At 45.9% G+C, this 15,438-nt stretch overlaps 1 protein-coding gene across 1 annotated transcript in view; it reads left to right on the forward strand.

Annotated features, from left to right (window-relative positions):
• Nucleotides 1-15,438, forward strand: part of LOC118880104 (O-acyltransferase like protein) — a 76,329-nt gene that overhangs the window by 31,868 nt on the left and 29,023 nt on the right. Inside the window, 4 exon segments of the mRNA XM_036823489.1 lie at nucleotides 1,885-2,034; nucleotides 2,037-2,063; nucleotides 2,944-3,046; nucleotides 10,295-10,396. Of these exon segments, the coding sequence (XP_036679384.1) occupies nucleotides 1,885-2,034; nucleotides 2,037-2,063; nucleotides 2,944-3,046; nucleotides 10,295-10,396 (382 nt within the window).

Consider the following 15,438-nt stretch of genomic DNA (forward strand, 5'->3'; position numbering starts at 1 on the left):
TCATGAAGTAAATAGTTATGGATTTCGGCCCCAGGGCTCTTACTCTGTGGTCTGTTGCTTAAAGTGGGCTCACAGTAATTATCACTGAGAAAATCCAGAAATTCGAAGCACTGTCACACCCATGTTTCTCAAACTTGGGTGAGCACCTGAATCGCCTGGAGGGCTTGTCACCACACAGATTCCCAGGCCCTGTCCCCTCAGATTCTGAGTCAGTAGGTCTGGGGTGGAGCCTGGGACTGTGCATTTCTAACAAGTTCCCAGGGGGTGCTGAAGCTTCTGGTCTAGGGACCCGCACTTAGGGAACCACATGCATTGTTTCACCTGACGCTCCCTGTGCTCCTGTGGTTTACGATACTTTCCATTTACAAATGAGCGAAATGGGACTCAGAGAGGCTGTCTTCTCTATAGGCCAGTTGTTTTCAGACGATCTGATAGCTACTCTGAGTTAAGTTCACCCGCAAGTAGAATTTAGATGAAAAACAATAATAATGATAGCAAAATGTATTCAGTTCTTGCTTGCCAAGTTAGGCATTGGGCCAGATATTTGACAAATATTGTTCTTGAATCCTCACAACAGCCCTGCCAAAAATGTGCTCGGTTTAAAAGTGAGGAGAGAGGTAAAGGAATTGGCAGAACTGGGCAAAGCCAGGTCCTGTGACTCTGCTTTGCAGTTTGTGGCTTCTTGGGGAACCGAGGGGAGCCAGGATACGAGGTGTAGGACACTGCTGGTTGTGCTGTGACAATGCCAATTCTTGGGGAGAGAAAATTCTTCTAAATGGAAGGGTGCGCTTCGTGCCTTCAGGCAGGCACATTTGAGAGCGACGCCCATGGAAAAACTCATCTTTACAGCTGGAACCTCAAGATGCTAGTTAATTACGCCCTTCCATTTAAGAAATGGATTTAGATTTCCAGAGCTTAGTTATAAGCCAGATCTCGATTGTGAATAAGTTTCAATTCTGCAAGGACTTCTTCTGCCCACAATGTTTAAGGCACCCGGCTACGTCCTGGAGAAGAAATGAGTCTCTTGGAGCCGGCTTGAGTTTTGGAGGCTCCTGTTTCACAATTCCAGACACTTAATCGGCTCTCAGGATGAGCCAGATCAAATTTGTTTTAAATTAAAGGGAATAAATTAAGTAGAAGGGAGTCACTATTCTTAAAGCAATAGGGCTTAAAAGAGTGAGTGGTAGTAGCTGTGACACTATCTTATTTGTTCTTCACAATAATCCCATGATTATAAGATCTACTTTGATTCCCATTTTGCAGATGTGGAAATTTAGGCCAGAGAGGTTAATTCACTTGCCAGAGGTTACACAGCTAATACGTGACAGCTAGATTCAGAGCCAGGAGTGTCCAACTAACTGTAAGGTCTGCACCCGTAGCTGCTTCTCCACCAACCGCTCTGTTTTCATACCGTGACAGGCAGGGATGTTGCTGGCAAGTGATTCATTCTTGGGAAAGCACTAAGGATGCCATTTCAAGTGACATGCTGGCCTTATGGAGCATGTGATTTCTTAATGATGTCTAAATCTCCCTTGCCCCAACCCTTTGTAAAACAGGACCGGGTTGGGGGGTGGCAGGCGTTGGCATTCTTGGGGACTGAGCTTGGGGAGCGTATTCTGTACGGGACAGTGGGGTCACCAACCTCAGGTCAAGACTGTTAGGGAAAGTCAAGGTTCATAGGGGAGGGAGACCAAGTCCAAAGGTCCACAGATAGATCAAGAGGGGACCACGGAGAACCGAGTTGAGCTTTCCAGGGTCGCAGAGAGGGAGCGTCCGTGTGGCGGCCAGGATCACTGGTTTGTGTCTTTTGCCTCTTGCCTGGGGGGTGGTCTGTGGACTGGTCTGGCTTTCAGTGTGGACAGTAACACCTTTGCTCCCGCCCAGGATTTCTAGGAGCCATGGGCCGTGCTCTGAAATGCTTTTCTTGGCAGAAGAACGTGCCGGCCCTCTGGACCACAGAGATGCTGGGAAGCACGTGCTCTGCCCTGAACGGCCTCTGAGTCTTGAGCCTTCTCTGGATCACGTCTGGGCGCACGGTCAGATGACCGCATGGCTGTCTTTGGGTGTGGAAAACTGAGGAATCTTTACGAGCCGTCGAGGAAGAGAGGAGCTTTTGTGTAGGGGGATCACGTTGGGCGGCTTCCACTCGAGCCTTCCACTCGAGCAGCCTTCCTTCTGTTTTAGAGACAGAGCCATGACTTCCCATAAATGAGTTTTCCAGGCCAGTGTCCAGTGGTTGTTTTACCTCCTCTTGGGTGTAAATCAGGCACCTGATTACCAGGTGAATAGTGATAGCTGAGTATTGTATTTTCATCGTCCAAAGAGCCGGGTTCCCTCTCATCATGATTAATGAATCCAGAAACTTTTTTCTTCTCTCCTGGAAAAATTGGCAAATATAAATAAATATTGTGCACTAGTATGAAATCAGTGTTTCTCGACCTTCTTTCTGTTGCTATACTCTTGACGCACTCCCATCAACAGAGTGGAACTCTCTAAGTGGGGACCAAACACACATATCAGAATTGAGGGGAGGGGCCAGCCCGGGGTAGTTTGAAGATCCTCCCAGGAGATCTGAACCATGAGGGACAGGTGATGCTGCTATAGCCCCAAGGGCGCTGCTGGCCCTGTAGAGGCACAAAGGAGCGCTAAGCCCTGGTTATGATTAGCTACCTCAGCCCCCATCTCTCTCTCTTTTTTTTTTAACTTTTTATTTTATATTGGAGTATAGTTGATTGAAGTATTTGTTGTTGTTGTTTGTTTGTTTGTTTTTCACCATCTCTTATTCCCAATCCAAGTTCTCCTCTTAAGTGAATTACGGGGATGCATAAAACCCTCTCAATACAACTGAAAGCTAAAGGTGTTCTTCTTGCTTTTTCTGAAAAGATAAATCACATGATTTTCTTCTGTTAGATAAAAAGATATTGCTTTTTATGTCTGTGACAGATAATGTGCTTGAATGGAAAGCCAGAGTGCTTAAAAATCCATTGTACCTTTATTCTCGGAGTGGCCCATTCTATCTTGGCTTTGACACATTTTTCCTGATCAGGTGATATGGTGTTTTCTCTGCTGTTGTGCTTGTGGCTGCTTGTTCGGGGATGTGTGGATGCAGATGTGTGGCTGTTCTCACTTTAGTGAGAAAAATTGAATGGCTCACGTTGACTCACCTTGGCCTTCGCTTCTGTGCGTCTCTGGACAGTACTGTTCTCACCGGTTCCTCTCTTTCATATCTTCAGTTTATTAAATGATTTAGGATGGCTCTCTAAAATGGGTCTTTTACAAAAGGTGATTTTATTTATCAAAACTGTTTATTTCAGTGGTTCTCAAATTCTGGCTCATGGTATGATGCAAATTCATGATCAAGTTGTCAGTTCTCACTACAGTGAAATGTGAAGAAATAAGAAAATGATGTGATATTACATAAAGCTATATTTATTTAAATTAACTACTAAGAGGTAGATTTTCTTAAATGTTTGATAAATGTAAGGCACGGTGTTAAGTCCTTTGCAGCATTACCTCATTCAATCCTCATAATGTTCCTATACAGTAGGGACAACTGTTATAATAAAATCCCCAGTTTTTTCGTTCTTTTTCTGGTTGAAGTGAAATTCACATCACATAAAATTAACCACTTAAAGTGAATGATTCAGTGGCATTTAGTACGTTTACAATGTTGTACAACCACCACTTCTATCTATTTTCATCATCCCCAAAGGAAACCTCATACCCATTAAGCAGTTTCTCCCCAGTGCCCCCTACCTCCAGTTTTTAGAAATCTGCTGTCTGTGTCTGAGGATTTACCTGTTCTAGGTATTTCATATAAATGGATCACACGATACGTAGCCTTTTGTGCCTGGCTTCTTTCACTTAGCATGATGCTTTTGAAGTTCACCTATGTTGTAGCACAAGTGTAGTACCTCACTCCTTTTTAATGGGTGAGTAATATTCCTTGTATGGCTAGACCACAAAATCTCCATTTTAAAGATAAGAAAATTGAGACTGAAGAGGATAGTCCTGGTGGACCCATCGTCTAAACCCAGGCAATCTGACTCCAGAATCTGTGTTCTAGCCACTGTGCTGGCCTGCCTCTACCTCTTTTGGGTTAAATATCCCTTCCTTCGTAGGGAGATGGTGCTGGTAGGCAGCAGCTATTTTTATTAAATGCTAAGCATTCATCCATCCAACCATGCTCTATTGAATGCCTATTTGCCAGGCATCGTTCTAGGTCCTGAGGATACATCAATGGGTAAAACAAACAAGGGCTTCTCATGGGGCCTCCATTTATGTCTCTGTGTGTGTGTGTGTGTGTGTGTGTGTGTGTGTGTGTGTGTGTGTGATTGGCAATAAACAAATAAATAAACAAGAAACAACCTGATAGTAATAAACATCAGGAAAGAAATCGAACAGGGGGTTGTAGCTGTTTAGACTAGGTCAGAGAAGGCTTGTCTGATGAGAGGCTATTTGATCTGAGACCCAAATGTCAAGAAGGAGCGGCCATGGGAAAATCAGGATGAGACAGTTTCAGGCAGAGGGAGCAACTAGTACCAAAGTCTAAGGCAAGAGAGGGAGAGCCTTGTTAAAGGACCAGAAGGAAGGCTGAAGCATGGTGAAGGTGGAGGAGATGAAGACAGGAGAGACAGGCAGAGCTGGACTGTGTAGGACCTTGCAGCAGCACTAAGGAGCTTGGACATGGGTCCTGGCGGACTGGGGAGTTGCTGGATTGCTTTAATCTGGAAAGTGATATGATCTGACATTTTAAGAACAATCCCTCTGGCTCCTGTGTTAATAATAGACCTAAGAAGGTCAAGAACAGAAGCAGGGAGGTTGATCAGGTGACTTTTGCCATATTTCAGATGAAAAATGATAAGGCTTGGACTGCAGTGGTGGTGGTTAGAATAGAGAGACAAGGTCATGTTCAAGATATGTCTTAGAGGCGGAAATGTTAGGACCTGTTGATGGATTGGATGTGAAGTGTGAGAAAAAGAGAAGCATTGAGGACGATTTCTGCTTTTTGCTTTGGTAACTGAGTAGGTGGTGATGGTATTCATTGAGACAGAGAACACTGGAGAAACAGGGTTTGGAGGGGAAAATCAAGCTTTCTCTTTCGGACAAGTTAAGATAAAGGGACATTTTAGACATCCATGTAGAGATGGTAAGTAAGCAGTTCACTGTGTAAGTCTGGAGATCAGTGGAAATGTCAAGGTTGGAGATGGAAATCTTGGAGTCCTTGGGATCCATGCAGCATTTAAAGCCTTGGCACTGAATCCTAGGACCTCTGGTGTTGCAATCTGTAGAAGCTGAGAAAAAGGGGAGGAGCCCCAGAGGAGTCTGAGAATGAGGGACCTGTGAAATGGGAGGACAAGTAAGACACCTCAGGGACCAGGAAACCAAGAGAAGAGAGCAGTTCAAGAAGGAAGGGTGTGGTCTACGGGGCTCACACTGGGGGAGTTGAATATGCCAAGAAGTGATCTTTGCCTTTGGCAACATGAAGGTCTCCTGGTGACCTTGTCCACAGTGCCTCCGGGGAACGATGGAAAAGGAAGCCTGGCTGGATCAGGGCGAGGATGGAAAGATGTGGAGTCATTGACTGGGGAGTAGAGCGAGATGGTTAGTGGGGATCAGAGAGGTCATTAAAGAGAGGCGATTCAAGGACATGTCTATGTAGGATGCTGGCAATGGCCGAAAAGGAAGGCACATACTGATGGGTGCTGGAGAGCTTGGTGTTGGCCAAACAACAGAGCCATCTTCTGATCGTGCCTCATTAAAAAAATTTTTTTACAAGTCCATGACATTAAAAAGTGTATGAGCCACTGGATTAGGTGAGAACTAGCTCCCAAACAGGGATTACAAATAACCGTCCATTTTCTGCAGCACTTACTTTTCTGCTATCCTGGTGGCTTGCTCCCTCTCCTTCTTCAGGTTTTTACTCAGATGTCACCTTCACAGCAGGCCTTCCTTGTCCTCTTTATTTATTTTATTTTATATATATTTTTAATTTTTAAAAATGTTTATACAATTTTTAAAATAAATTTATTTCTTTATTTAATTTATTTTTGGCTGTGTTGGGTCTTCGTTGCTGCACGCAGGCTTTCTCTAGTTGCAGTGAGCGGGGGCTACTCTTCATTGCGGTGCGCAGGTTTCTCATTGTGGTGGCTTCTCTTGTTGCAGAGCACGGGCTCTAGGTGCACGGGCTTCAGTAGTTGTGGCGCACGGGCTTAGTTGCTCTGCGGCATGTGGGATCTTCCCGGACCAGGGATCGAACCTGTGTTCCCTGCGTTGGCAGGCGGATTCTTAACCACTGTGCCACCAGGGAAGTCCCAAAAATGTTTATACAGTTTTTAAAGGTGACTTTCCATTTACAGTTATTACAAAATATTGGCTATATTCCTTGTGTTGTATAGTACACCCTTGAGCCTGTCTTACACCCAGTAGTTTGTACCACCCTTCCCCACCCCATTTTGCCCCTCCCCTCTCTCCCCACTGGTAACCACTAGTTTGTTCTCTCTATCTGTGAGTCTGCTTCTTTTCTGTTATATTCACCAGTTTGTTGCATTTTTTTAGATTCCACATATAAGACTTCATGTGTCCTGATTTATCGTTTTTCTTTATCTAACAGACTATAGATGCCACTTTATTTATATGTTTATATATTTATTTTCTGTCTCTCTCCACTGGAATAGAAGGCAGGATTTTTCTCTGTTTTGGGTGCTGCTGTCATCAGTGCCTAAAGCAGCGCTAGGCTTATAGTACTGCTCAATAAGTAGTTGTCGAAATGACTTCTTAATTGTTTTATGACTGGCGTGGTAGGTTCTTGGGGGTAATGCAGAGGAAGTAGGGTACAGAATGAGCTGAGACCTGACCACTAGGGCAGCAGCTCATGCTCGGAGGTGGCCAGAGTGACAACAGAGAGTAGCCCAGACAGGCAAGGGTCAGAGCCTACCGTCTGCACTGAACAAGGCCATGATATGGGAACCACTGGGCACCAGACATTCCAAGAGGGCATAGCTGGGTCTAACCAGGCAGTTGAAGTCCAAGTGCAGGGTGGGAGGCTCTGGAGGGTGGGGAGGTCCGCCCAGGGGACAGCAGTTCAAAGACCAGAACTCTGTTCCCTGCAAGGAGACTAGTAAGAACAAGAAAAAGACACCTTAGGCTGGCTAGGACTGGTTGGCAGAGCTCCAAGCCCAGGGAGGGGAGCTGGCAAGGACAGATCAGGATGGCTGGAACCAAAGCAAAACTCAAGCTGGAGACTTGCCACTAGGAGGGAAGAATGAAGGGCACGAAAGGCCACTGGTCATCCCAGGGCCATCAGTGGGAATCAGAGACAACAGAGAGCCATTGGGTCAGCCCTGAGTTATCCAAAACACAGGCCAAGGCTACAGAGATTTCAGATGTCCAAGAAACTGGGCTCACGGGCCCAGTTGCTCCACGGCAATGTGGATCTTCCCGACCAGGCCCGAACCCGTGTCCCCTGCATTGGCAGGCAGACTCTCAACCACTGCGCCACCAGGGAAGCCCCACCCTTTTTATTATAAAGATGACATACCTGACCCTGGGCTCAGTCTGGGGCCCAGGGAGTGCTTGCTTTTATCAGTGCTTCTCAGGATATGGTCTCTTCCAGCATCATCTGGAAGCTGGTCAGAAATGCAGATTCTCGGGCCCCCACCCCAGGTCCACTGAATCGGGCCCTCTGACTGTAGCAAGCCCTCCAGGTGATGCTGCTGCCCGCTAACGTCTGAGAACCACCGTGCCAGCCCTGGCGTGAAAAGCTGAGAGTGGCAGAGGGTGAGAGCCAACAGACCCTGACACAGTGCAAGAGACCAAGACATACGTTTCTTTTTTCTTTATTCCTATTTGCTTCTGTTTCTCATTGCCAGTCTCAGTAACTGCTTTTTCTTTTTCCCCTTCCAATTTTCATTTTATTACTTTAGAAAGTGCACATCGTCTTTTAAATAAAATTTTCATTCGAACAATGGAAATATTACTAACAGTGATACGTAGTATTGCCACTGTGCTAAGAGATTAAAATCTTTTCTCTCATACAAATCTCACAATGAACCTATAAAGTTGGAAGCAATATCGGGCCCATTTTTACAGATAAGGAAGTTGATGTTTAGAGATGAAATAACTTGCCCAAGTCCTCCCAATTAGGGAAGTTAGAATCAGAACTGAAATATAATGTTTTTTCATGGGAAATCTATGTCTTAACCACTGAGTCACTAATATATTTACACAGTAATACTAAAGACTTCTGATTATCACTGGTGATGGTTTTGCAATCCTTTTCTATCTCTCAGGCTGACTTCATACATCTGTGTTGCAGGATTTTATTCTTTCCCAGTCTGTTTAGGTCACTGGGTCTGTTTAGCCTCCTGGGACGAGTTCTCTTGCTCAGAGTCTGTTTTCCTGCCAGCCTCTCTCTTTGTTCTGTCTTTGTGAACTTAGGATGGTGCGTGCCCGCACACAGAGTGAGACCCTGATTCATTCTTTCCGGAAATTAAGAGGAGGCTGGAATCAGAATTGGCTGTGCTACTTCCTCAACTCAGCACTCTCTTTTACATGTCTCTATAAATTTTGTTCCTATTATAGTGAATCCAACTTGCTGCATCTCAAAAGAAACTCTTGTTGGAAGAGAATAAAGGCATTCTCCAACCCTCCCTGATCCCTTCCAAGTCCTGCCCAACACACACAGCCTTCTTTTGCAAGAGGAAACACATTTGTTCTTTTTTTAAAAAATTAATTAATTAATTTATTTATTTTTGGCTGCACTGGGTCTTCGTTGCTGTGCGCAGGCTTTCTCTAGTTGTGGCGAGCGGGGGCTACTCTTTGTTGTGCTGCATGGGTTTCTCATTGCGGTGGCTTCTCTTTTTGTGGAGCATGGGCTCTAGGCACGCGGGCTTCAGTAGTTGTGGCTCACAGGCTCAGTAGTTGTGGTGCACAGGCTTAGTTGCTCCGCGGCATGGGGGGTCTTCCTGGACCAGGGCTCGAACCCGTGTCCCCTGCATTGGCAGACGGATTCTTAACCACTGCGCCACCAGGGAAGTCCAACACATTTGTTCTTTAGTGAAACACCCACAAGGGTCATCGGTATAAGTGTCAAAAGATTGGGAAACTCAAAAGGTACAAACTCGCAGTAATAAGACCAATAAGTACCAGGGATGTAACGTAAAACATGATAAGCATAATGAGCATGGCTGTGTGTTTTATATGAAAGTTGTTCAGAGAGGAAATCCTAAGAGTTCTCATCGCAAGGAAAACAATCTTTTTTCCATTTCTTTAATTTTGTGTCTCTATGAGATGATGGATGTTCGCTGAACTTATCGTGATCATTGCTCCATGATGTATGTAAATCACATCCTTATGCTGTACATCTTAAATTTATACTGTGCTGTATGTCAATCATATCTCAACAAAACTGGGGAAATAAAGGTTGGGAAGCTCACTCACATACTTGCTTACCATCAAGTTATAACCCAAAGGCATCGCCTCAGTTCCTTGAGCTGAACGTTCTGGGTAATGAATTTGTCATCAGGGTATGTTGGTTAAGAAGAATTCTAACTGGGATCTTGGGCAGCCCACTTAGTCTTTGAGTCTCAATTTCCTGACTAGGTAGGCAGGGATGGTAATATTTTCCCTTTTGCCTAGCAGGGCTGTTTATTCATCTATTCAGTCATTCACTCAACAAACATTTACTGCAGAGTGGTTTGGTATGGCTGGAGAAGCAAAACCAACCCCGTTAGTGAAAGTGCTTTGAAAATGATGTGACACTACAGAAATGCAAAGCCTTGATGTTATGACTTCAAAAGACCAATGTGGTAGTTATTAGTGTCAATCACCAAGTATTTCTGGCTCTCCTCCCTCCAGGTACTTGGTAACATTCCACTTCCTGGCCCCATGATGGTTGGGTGGGCTCCATCACTAGGTTTGACCCATGAGTAGTACCTGGTCTTGCTATTATGCTAACAACCTTAAGCATGTCGCGTCTGGGCTAGAACATTTATTTATTAACTTGAGGCCCTCCAGAACGCTCTTGTCCTATCCTCTGCCATGGTCACTGCTGAACTATCAGATAGTGGCCACTCCATCAGCCTGCCTCCCGTGGTGAGGAAGTTGCTGAACCCAAGGTGACTGGCCATGGACGTGTACCATGAACAAGAAAAAAACCATTATTGTTTTAAGCCTTGAAGATGTTTTGTTACTGCAGCATAACTTACTGTGTCCTGATAGAGACAACCAAATTAACCCATGAACTGTATCACTGATAAATCATTCCTGTGATCTATTCCTCTCTTTCTTTCAGTGGCTGGTTAAGTGCAAGGTCCTTTTTAAAGATGCATCAGAATTCAGACAAAGGAATAACCCCTAAAGTCATACTCAGATACTTTCTCAGTCGCCTTACAAGGTAGGTTATTCATATGATTTCTTAATTCATTATTGCTGTGTAATCATTTATTATTTGTTAGTCTTTAACCCTCTTTTGAAAGAATTTTCAAAGAAAAATAAACTGAGAAAAATAGTTTTCTTCCTTAAATACTGTTGCTCTTGCTGGTGTAATGGCTTTTGCCAGTGGAAGATACCAGTATTCATGGTATTTTTTTTTTTTTTAGATTTTATTTTATTTTATTTTAAATTTATTTATTTTTGACTGCATTGGGTCTTCATCGCTGCACACGGGCTTTTCTCCAGTTGTGGCGAGCAGGGGCTACTCTTCATTGCATTGCGTGGGCTTCTCATTGCAGTGGCTTCTCTTGTTGTGGAGCACAGGCTCTAGGCGCGCAGGCTTCAGTAGTTGTGGCACGCGGGCTCAGTAGTTGTGGCTCGTGGGCTCTAGAGCACAGGCTCAGTAGTTGTGGCGCACGGGCTTAGTTGCTCCGTGGCATGTGGGATCTTCCCAGACCAGGGCTCTGGTGTTCCCTGCATTGGCAGGCAGATTCTTAACCACCGCGCCACCAGGGAAGCCCTATTCATGGTATTTGTCCTAATAGAATTTGAACTATATTAAACCAGCAAAAACACCCTTATTTCTCAGCTGATGGACAGCACATTTCACTAAACATACAGTCAGATTCTCATGGAATCTATGTTCGACAGAATTTGTATGGCTCATATAAATTAATAGCAATTGGATCCTGTAAATAAGAGACTAATGGTAATGATAAAAATAGAATAAGATACAACTGGGAGAGGGGCTGTTTGAAGCTTGGGATGATGGTCATTCCGCTGTCAAGCAGAACTAATGTGTGGTTGGTCAGAGCAGAAAGGAATACAATATTGGGACAGAATATGGAACCAATGGGATAGCAGAGTGGCAGTCATGTAATGAGACAGCAGAAGTTTAAGGAGAAAAGGGAACTTCAACTCACGTAACCCAAACCCTTCATTTATACACCTTCTAAATCATGGTTTGTTGCTGAGCCCAGATCTCATTACTTAGGGTCCATGGCTCTCTTGTTACACTGCACTGTCACAAAACAGGAAGGGAAGCGTTGAAACAATCTTCTGAGTTTGTCAATGGACTAGGTAAGGTCTGACTCTGGTCTGCCTGGGCTTGCATTCTGGCTCAATCATTTACCAGCTGTGTGACCTTGAGTAAGTGTCTCAAACTTTCTGTGCTTGAGTTTTCTCATCTCAAAAAATAGGGACTTCCCTGGTGGTCTGGCGGTAAAGAATCTGCCTTCCAATGCAGGGGACGCAGGTTCGATCCCTTAGTCGGGGAACTAAGATCCCACATGCTGAGGGGCAACTAAGCCCACACGCCACAACTACTGAGCCCTCACGGCTCAACGAGAGAGCCTGAGTGCCACAAACTACAGAGCCCACGTGCTCTGGAGCCCGCACGCCACAAGTATAGAGAGAAAAAAATTTTAAAACCTGCACGCCACTACTTGAGAGAACCCGCGCGCCACAACAAAGAGCCCGAGTGCCGTGGCAGAAGATCCCGCATGCCCCAAGCTCTACTAAATCTAGTCCTCGTTCTGAACGCTTGACAGAATGCTTACTCTTTCAATATCTTTTGGGCACGTGGCACTGGGTTGAGTAGCCTGTCCTGCCCTGTGGTCTTCTGGAGGAGAGGGACTGGCATGGAGGCCAAGGGTTCTTAGTGATAAATGCCAAGATGGGTTGTTAGGGGTTGGGGTGTGCGATCCAATGGCATGGTGGGTTCTGCCTGGGAAACTTGCTTCAGAAGAAAAATCCTGGAGCTGGGGATTGAAGAGCAAGACGTGTTTTACTAGGCAGATAAAGCAGTCGTGGGGGGCAGAGGGAGCACAGGGCGGGGGGGTGAGGTGGTGAGGCCTCATGGAGCAAGATGGTGGCGAGGACCCGAGTGAGTAATTTGTTGCAGGATGTGCACTGGCGATGGGCAGTGGGAATGGAGAGAGGGCCAATCAAGGACACTCAGATTTTCCAGCTCAAGCGACATGGAGGATGGTAATGAATTCTTGAGATGGGGAGCTCTGGAAGAGTGCCAGATGGGAGCCAGGAAGAGAGTGAGCCCAACCCAGGGCAAAACTTTGTTGAAAAATAGGGGAAGTAGGAAAATTCCCTGGCGGTCCAGTGGTTAGGACTCTGCGCTTTCACTGCCGAGGGCCCGGGTTCAATCCCTGGTTGGGGAGCTAAGATCCCACAAGCCGAGTGGTGTGGCTAAAAAAACAAACACACCAAAAACAAAACAAAATAAACACACAGACAAAAGAAAAATAAGGGAAGCATCACCAACCTTAAAACACCCTCTTTAAGGTAAACCCAGTGAAAAAGCAGCCAGCTCCTAGCTATTCTGATGTTCTCATTCATGATGGCAAGACCCACTGTTCTTACTCAATTATGATTTATTACTTGCCTTTTTAACTCCAAGAAGAGTGGAAGTAAGATCATTTGCTCACTCGCTCTTTCTGTATTTATTGAGGGTCCACTATGTACCAGGCACCATTCTAGGCTCTGAGGATTCAGCAGTTGAGAAGCCATGCAAGTGCCTCTGGCATGGGGGTTACAGTCTAGTGACTAGAGGTAGACAGTAGATAAATCAACAAATATGCAACACTAAGTTGCAATATGCAAATCCATTTATAATAGGTCGGTGATGATAAGTGCCACAAAGTGATAATTTGGAGAAGGAAGCAAGACAGAGGGTCTTCCTCTGGGAAGGCAGTCAGGGAAGGTGACATTTATCGAGAACCCTGAAGGAATTAAAGGAATGTTCTAAGCAAAAAAAATTCCGTGAGCAAAGAAGGATCCACGGAAGGGAGCCAAGAGCAAATGTCCTGAGGAGGGAGCCATGGTTGACGTGTTTGCAGAATCTCAAAGAGCCCAAAGGTGCCAGAGTGGAGCAAGCGTCTTGGGGAACAGAAGGAATGAGGGCAGAGAGGTGGAGGGGAGGGGAGGGGAGGGGAGGGGGAGCAGGTGATGGCCCAGGTCTGTAGGGCCAGTGGGCTGTCTTTAGGACTTTCCATTTATTCTGAGAGCAGAAGCCTTGGAGGATTCCTGTAGGGGAGTGGCATGGTCAGATTTACATTTTGCAAGCATCACTCTGGCTGCAGGGCAGAGAATAGACTGGGGAGAGGGCAGAAGAGAGGGGCCCAAGTGCGGGCTACTGCAAACTATAGAAAAGGCAAAAACCCACTTTCTAGGGGTAAGCCCTTACAGATGTTATCTCACGGGAACGAGGAGAGTAGAGGTTCCAGACCCTTACAGCTGTGTGATTATTCCAACTAGGAGCCACATGTTAAAAATTAGTTTAGTAGATTAAAAAAATTGTTGATAATAATGTCTAACTAAAACAGAGGTCATGTACTAAAAATAAAGGCACATCTTCCAGTCTTACCTCCCACAGGACACCTGTGTTAACAGTTTCTTATGAATTCATTCTTGCAGGGATTTTCCACGTATTATTTACATGTACTTTCCCCACCCCCTACCCTGTCCCCATGAATAGGATTACACTTAATGCAGCATTATTTTGCACATAGCTTTTTTTATTTAACGATTTAGTGCTGGCATGTTTCTCTATTTGCATGCAAGGGCTCACCTCACTGATTTTAAGGTTGCCTGGGATGGCGCCATGTGGGTGGCCCATCCATCACGTATTTAACCGGTCCCCATGAATGGGCATGAAGGTAATTTCCAAGTTTTTTGCAATCTTAGACGATGATACAAAGTCTATACATTTTTGCACAGTTGTCTGGGCACGTCTGCAGGGTAAATTCCTACAAGTGGAATCCATAATTTGGTGCATCTAACGTTCTGATGGATGTCTTCCAATGGACTTTCCCACCCGCCAGGTACGAGAAGGCCTGCTTCTCACACCCCCCGTGACACTGGCTGGTATCACACTTTTTAATCTTTGAAAACCCACTTTGACTTTAAATCTTCAAGCTCGGACAAAAATGAAGCGCATGTACATTTATATGACGCTTCCCACGTTTCAGTTTTCTTATTGATCTCCTTTGATTCTCAGAAAATCTTAGGAGGCAGGAGTCATCCACCTTCTTAGAAGAATTTAAGGAACCATCGGCCCCCTTTTCCATAGAAGAGCAAAGGGAGAAATTATATGATTTTCTCAGTGTGGAAAATTTAGACAAAACTAGAAATCATGTTTCACGTTCCTTCCCCTGTACCTCCCCAGGCACGGTCCACCCTGCAGCCTCCACCCACCGCCACTGGCCCCAGCTCTGAGGCTGCCTGGGGCTGGACACTGGCCTCTACCCTGCTCCCTCCTGAGGACAACTGACCTGAACCCTGGTTCAGAGGGGAGCAGGGCGCTGACTTACTCTCCCTGGGGAGATGGAGGGGACAGATGGTGGGAAGGGAGGCCGGGAGGGAGGTGAGAGCCCAGGGCCTTCGGGAGCAGCTGCAAAGCAGCGTGGTCAGGTGGCTCATCTGGCAGGACCCAGGACCCAGTGAGGGCTCTGTGGCTGTCGCCTGAGCTGATCTGGGAAGTTGCATCTTGGCATAGCTGGTGTCCTTTCTCTCTGAATCTGATCAGCAATTTCAGCTCTGTTCCTCAATACCCACCACCCTCCCGCCCACCTGACGCTCTCTGTGAAGGATGTTATCACTGTGGGGAGGAGAAGAGTCCCACAGGTCCGGGTCTGGGTGCAGACCAGAGGCAGGGTGCTGACCCCCATCTCTGCGGGGGGTTGCTCCTCCAGCAGCCCTGCCCTCCCTGTCTGTCATACCCCACCTCGGGCCCTGACGCCCCTTCCGAGATGTTCAGAGGTGCTGCTGGGCCACGTGCTCTATCCTTGTTGCACAAACCTGCAGTCTTACATAGGTTCTTTAAAAAAAGAGGGTTCTGATGGAGGCCCACCCAGAATCCACGCCAGAATTGCACGTACCTCCCACGGTGTCCAATAGGGGCCACCAGACACGGGTGGACCAGTGAGATGTACTACAAATGTATAATACACACCGGCTTTTAAAGACTTGGTAAGGGAGTTCCCTGGTGGT

Source organism: Balaenoptera musculus, chromosome 14 (assembly GCF_009873245.2).
Source record: "Balaenoptera musculus isolate JJ_BM4_2016_0621 chromosome 14, mBalMus1.pri.v3, whole genome shotgun sequence".
NCBI lineage: Eukaryota > Metazoa > Chordata > Mammalia > Artiodactyla > Balaenopteridae > Balaenoptera > Balaenoptera musculus.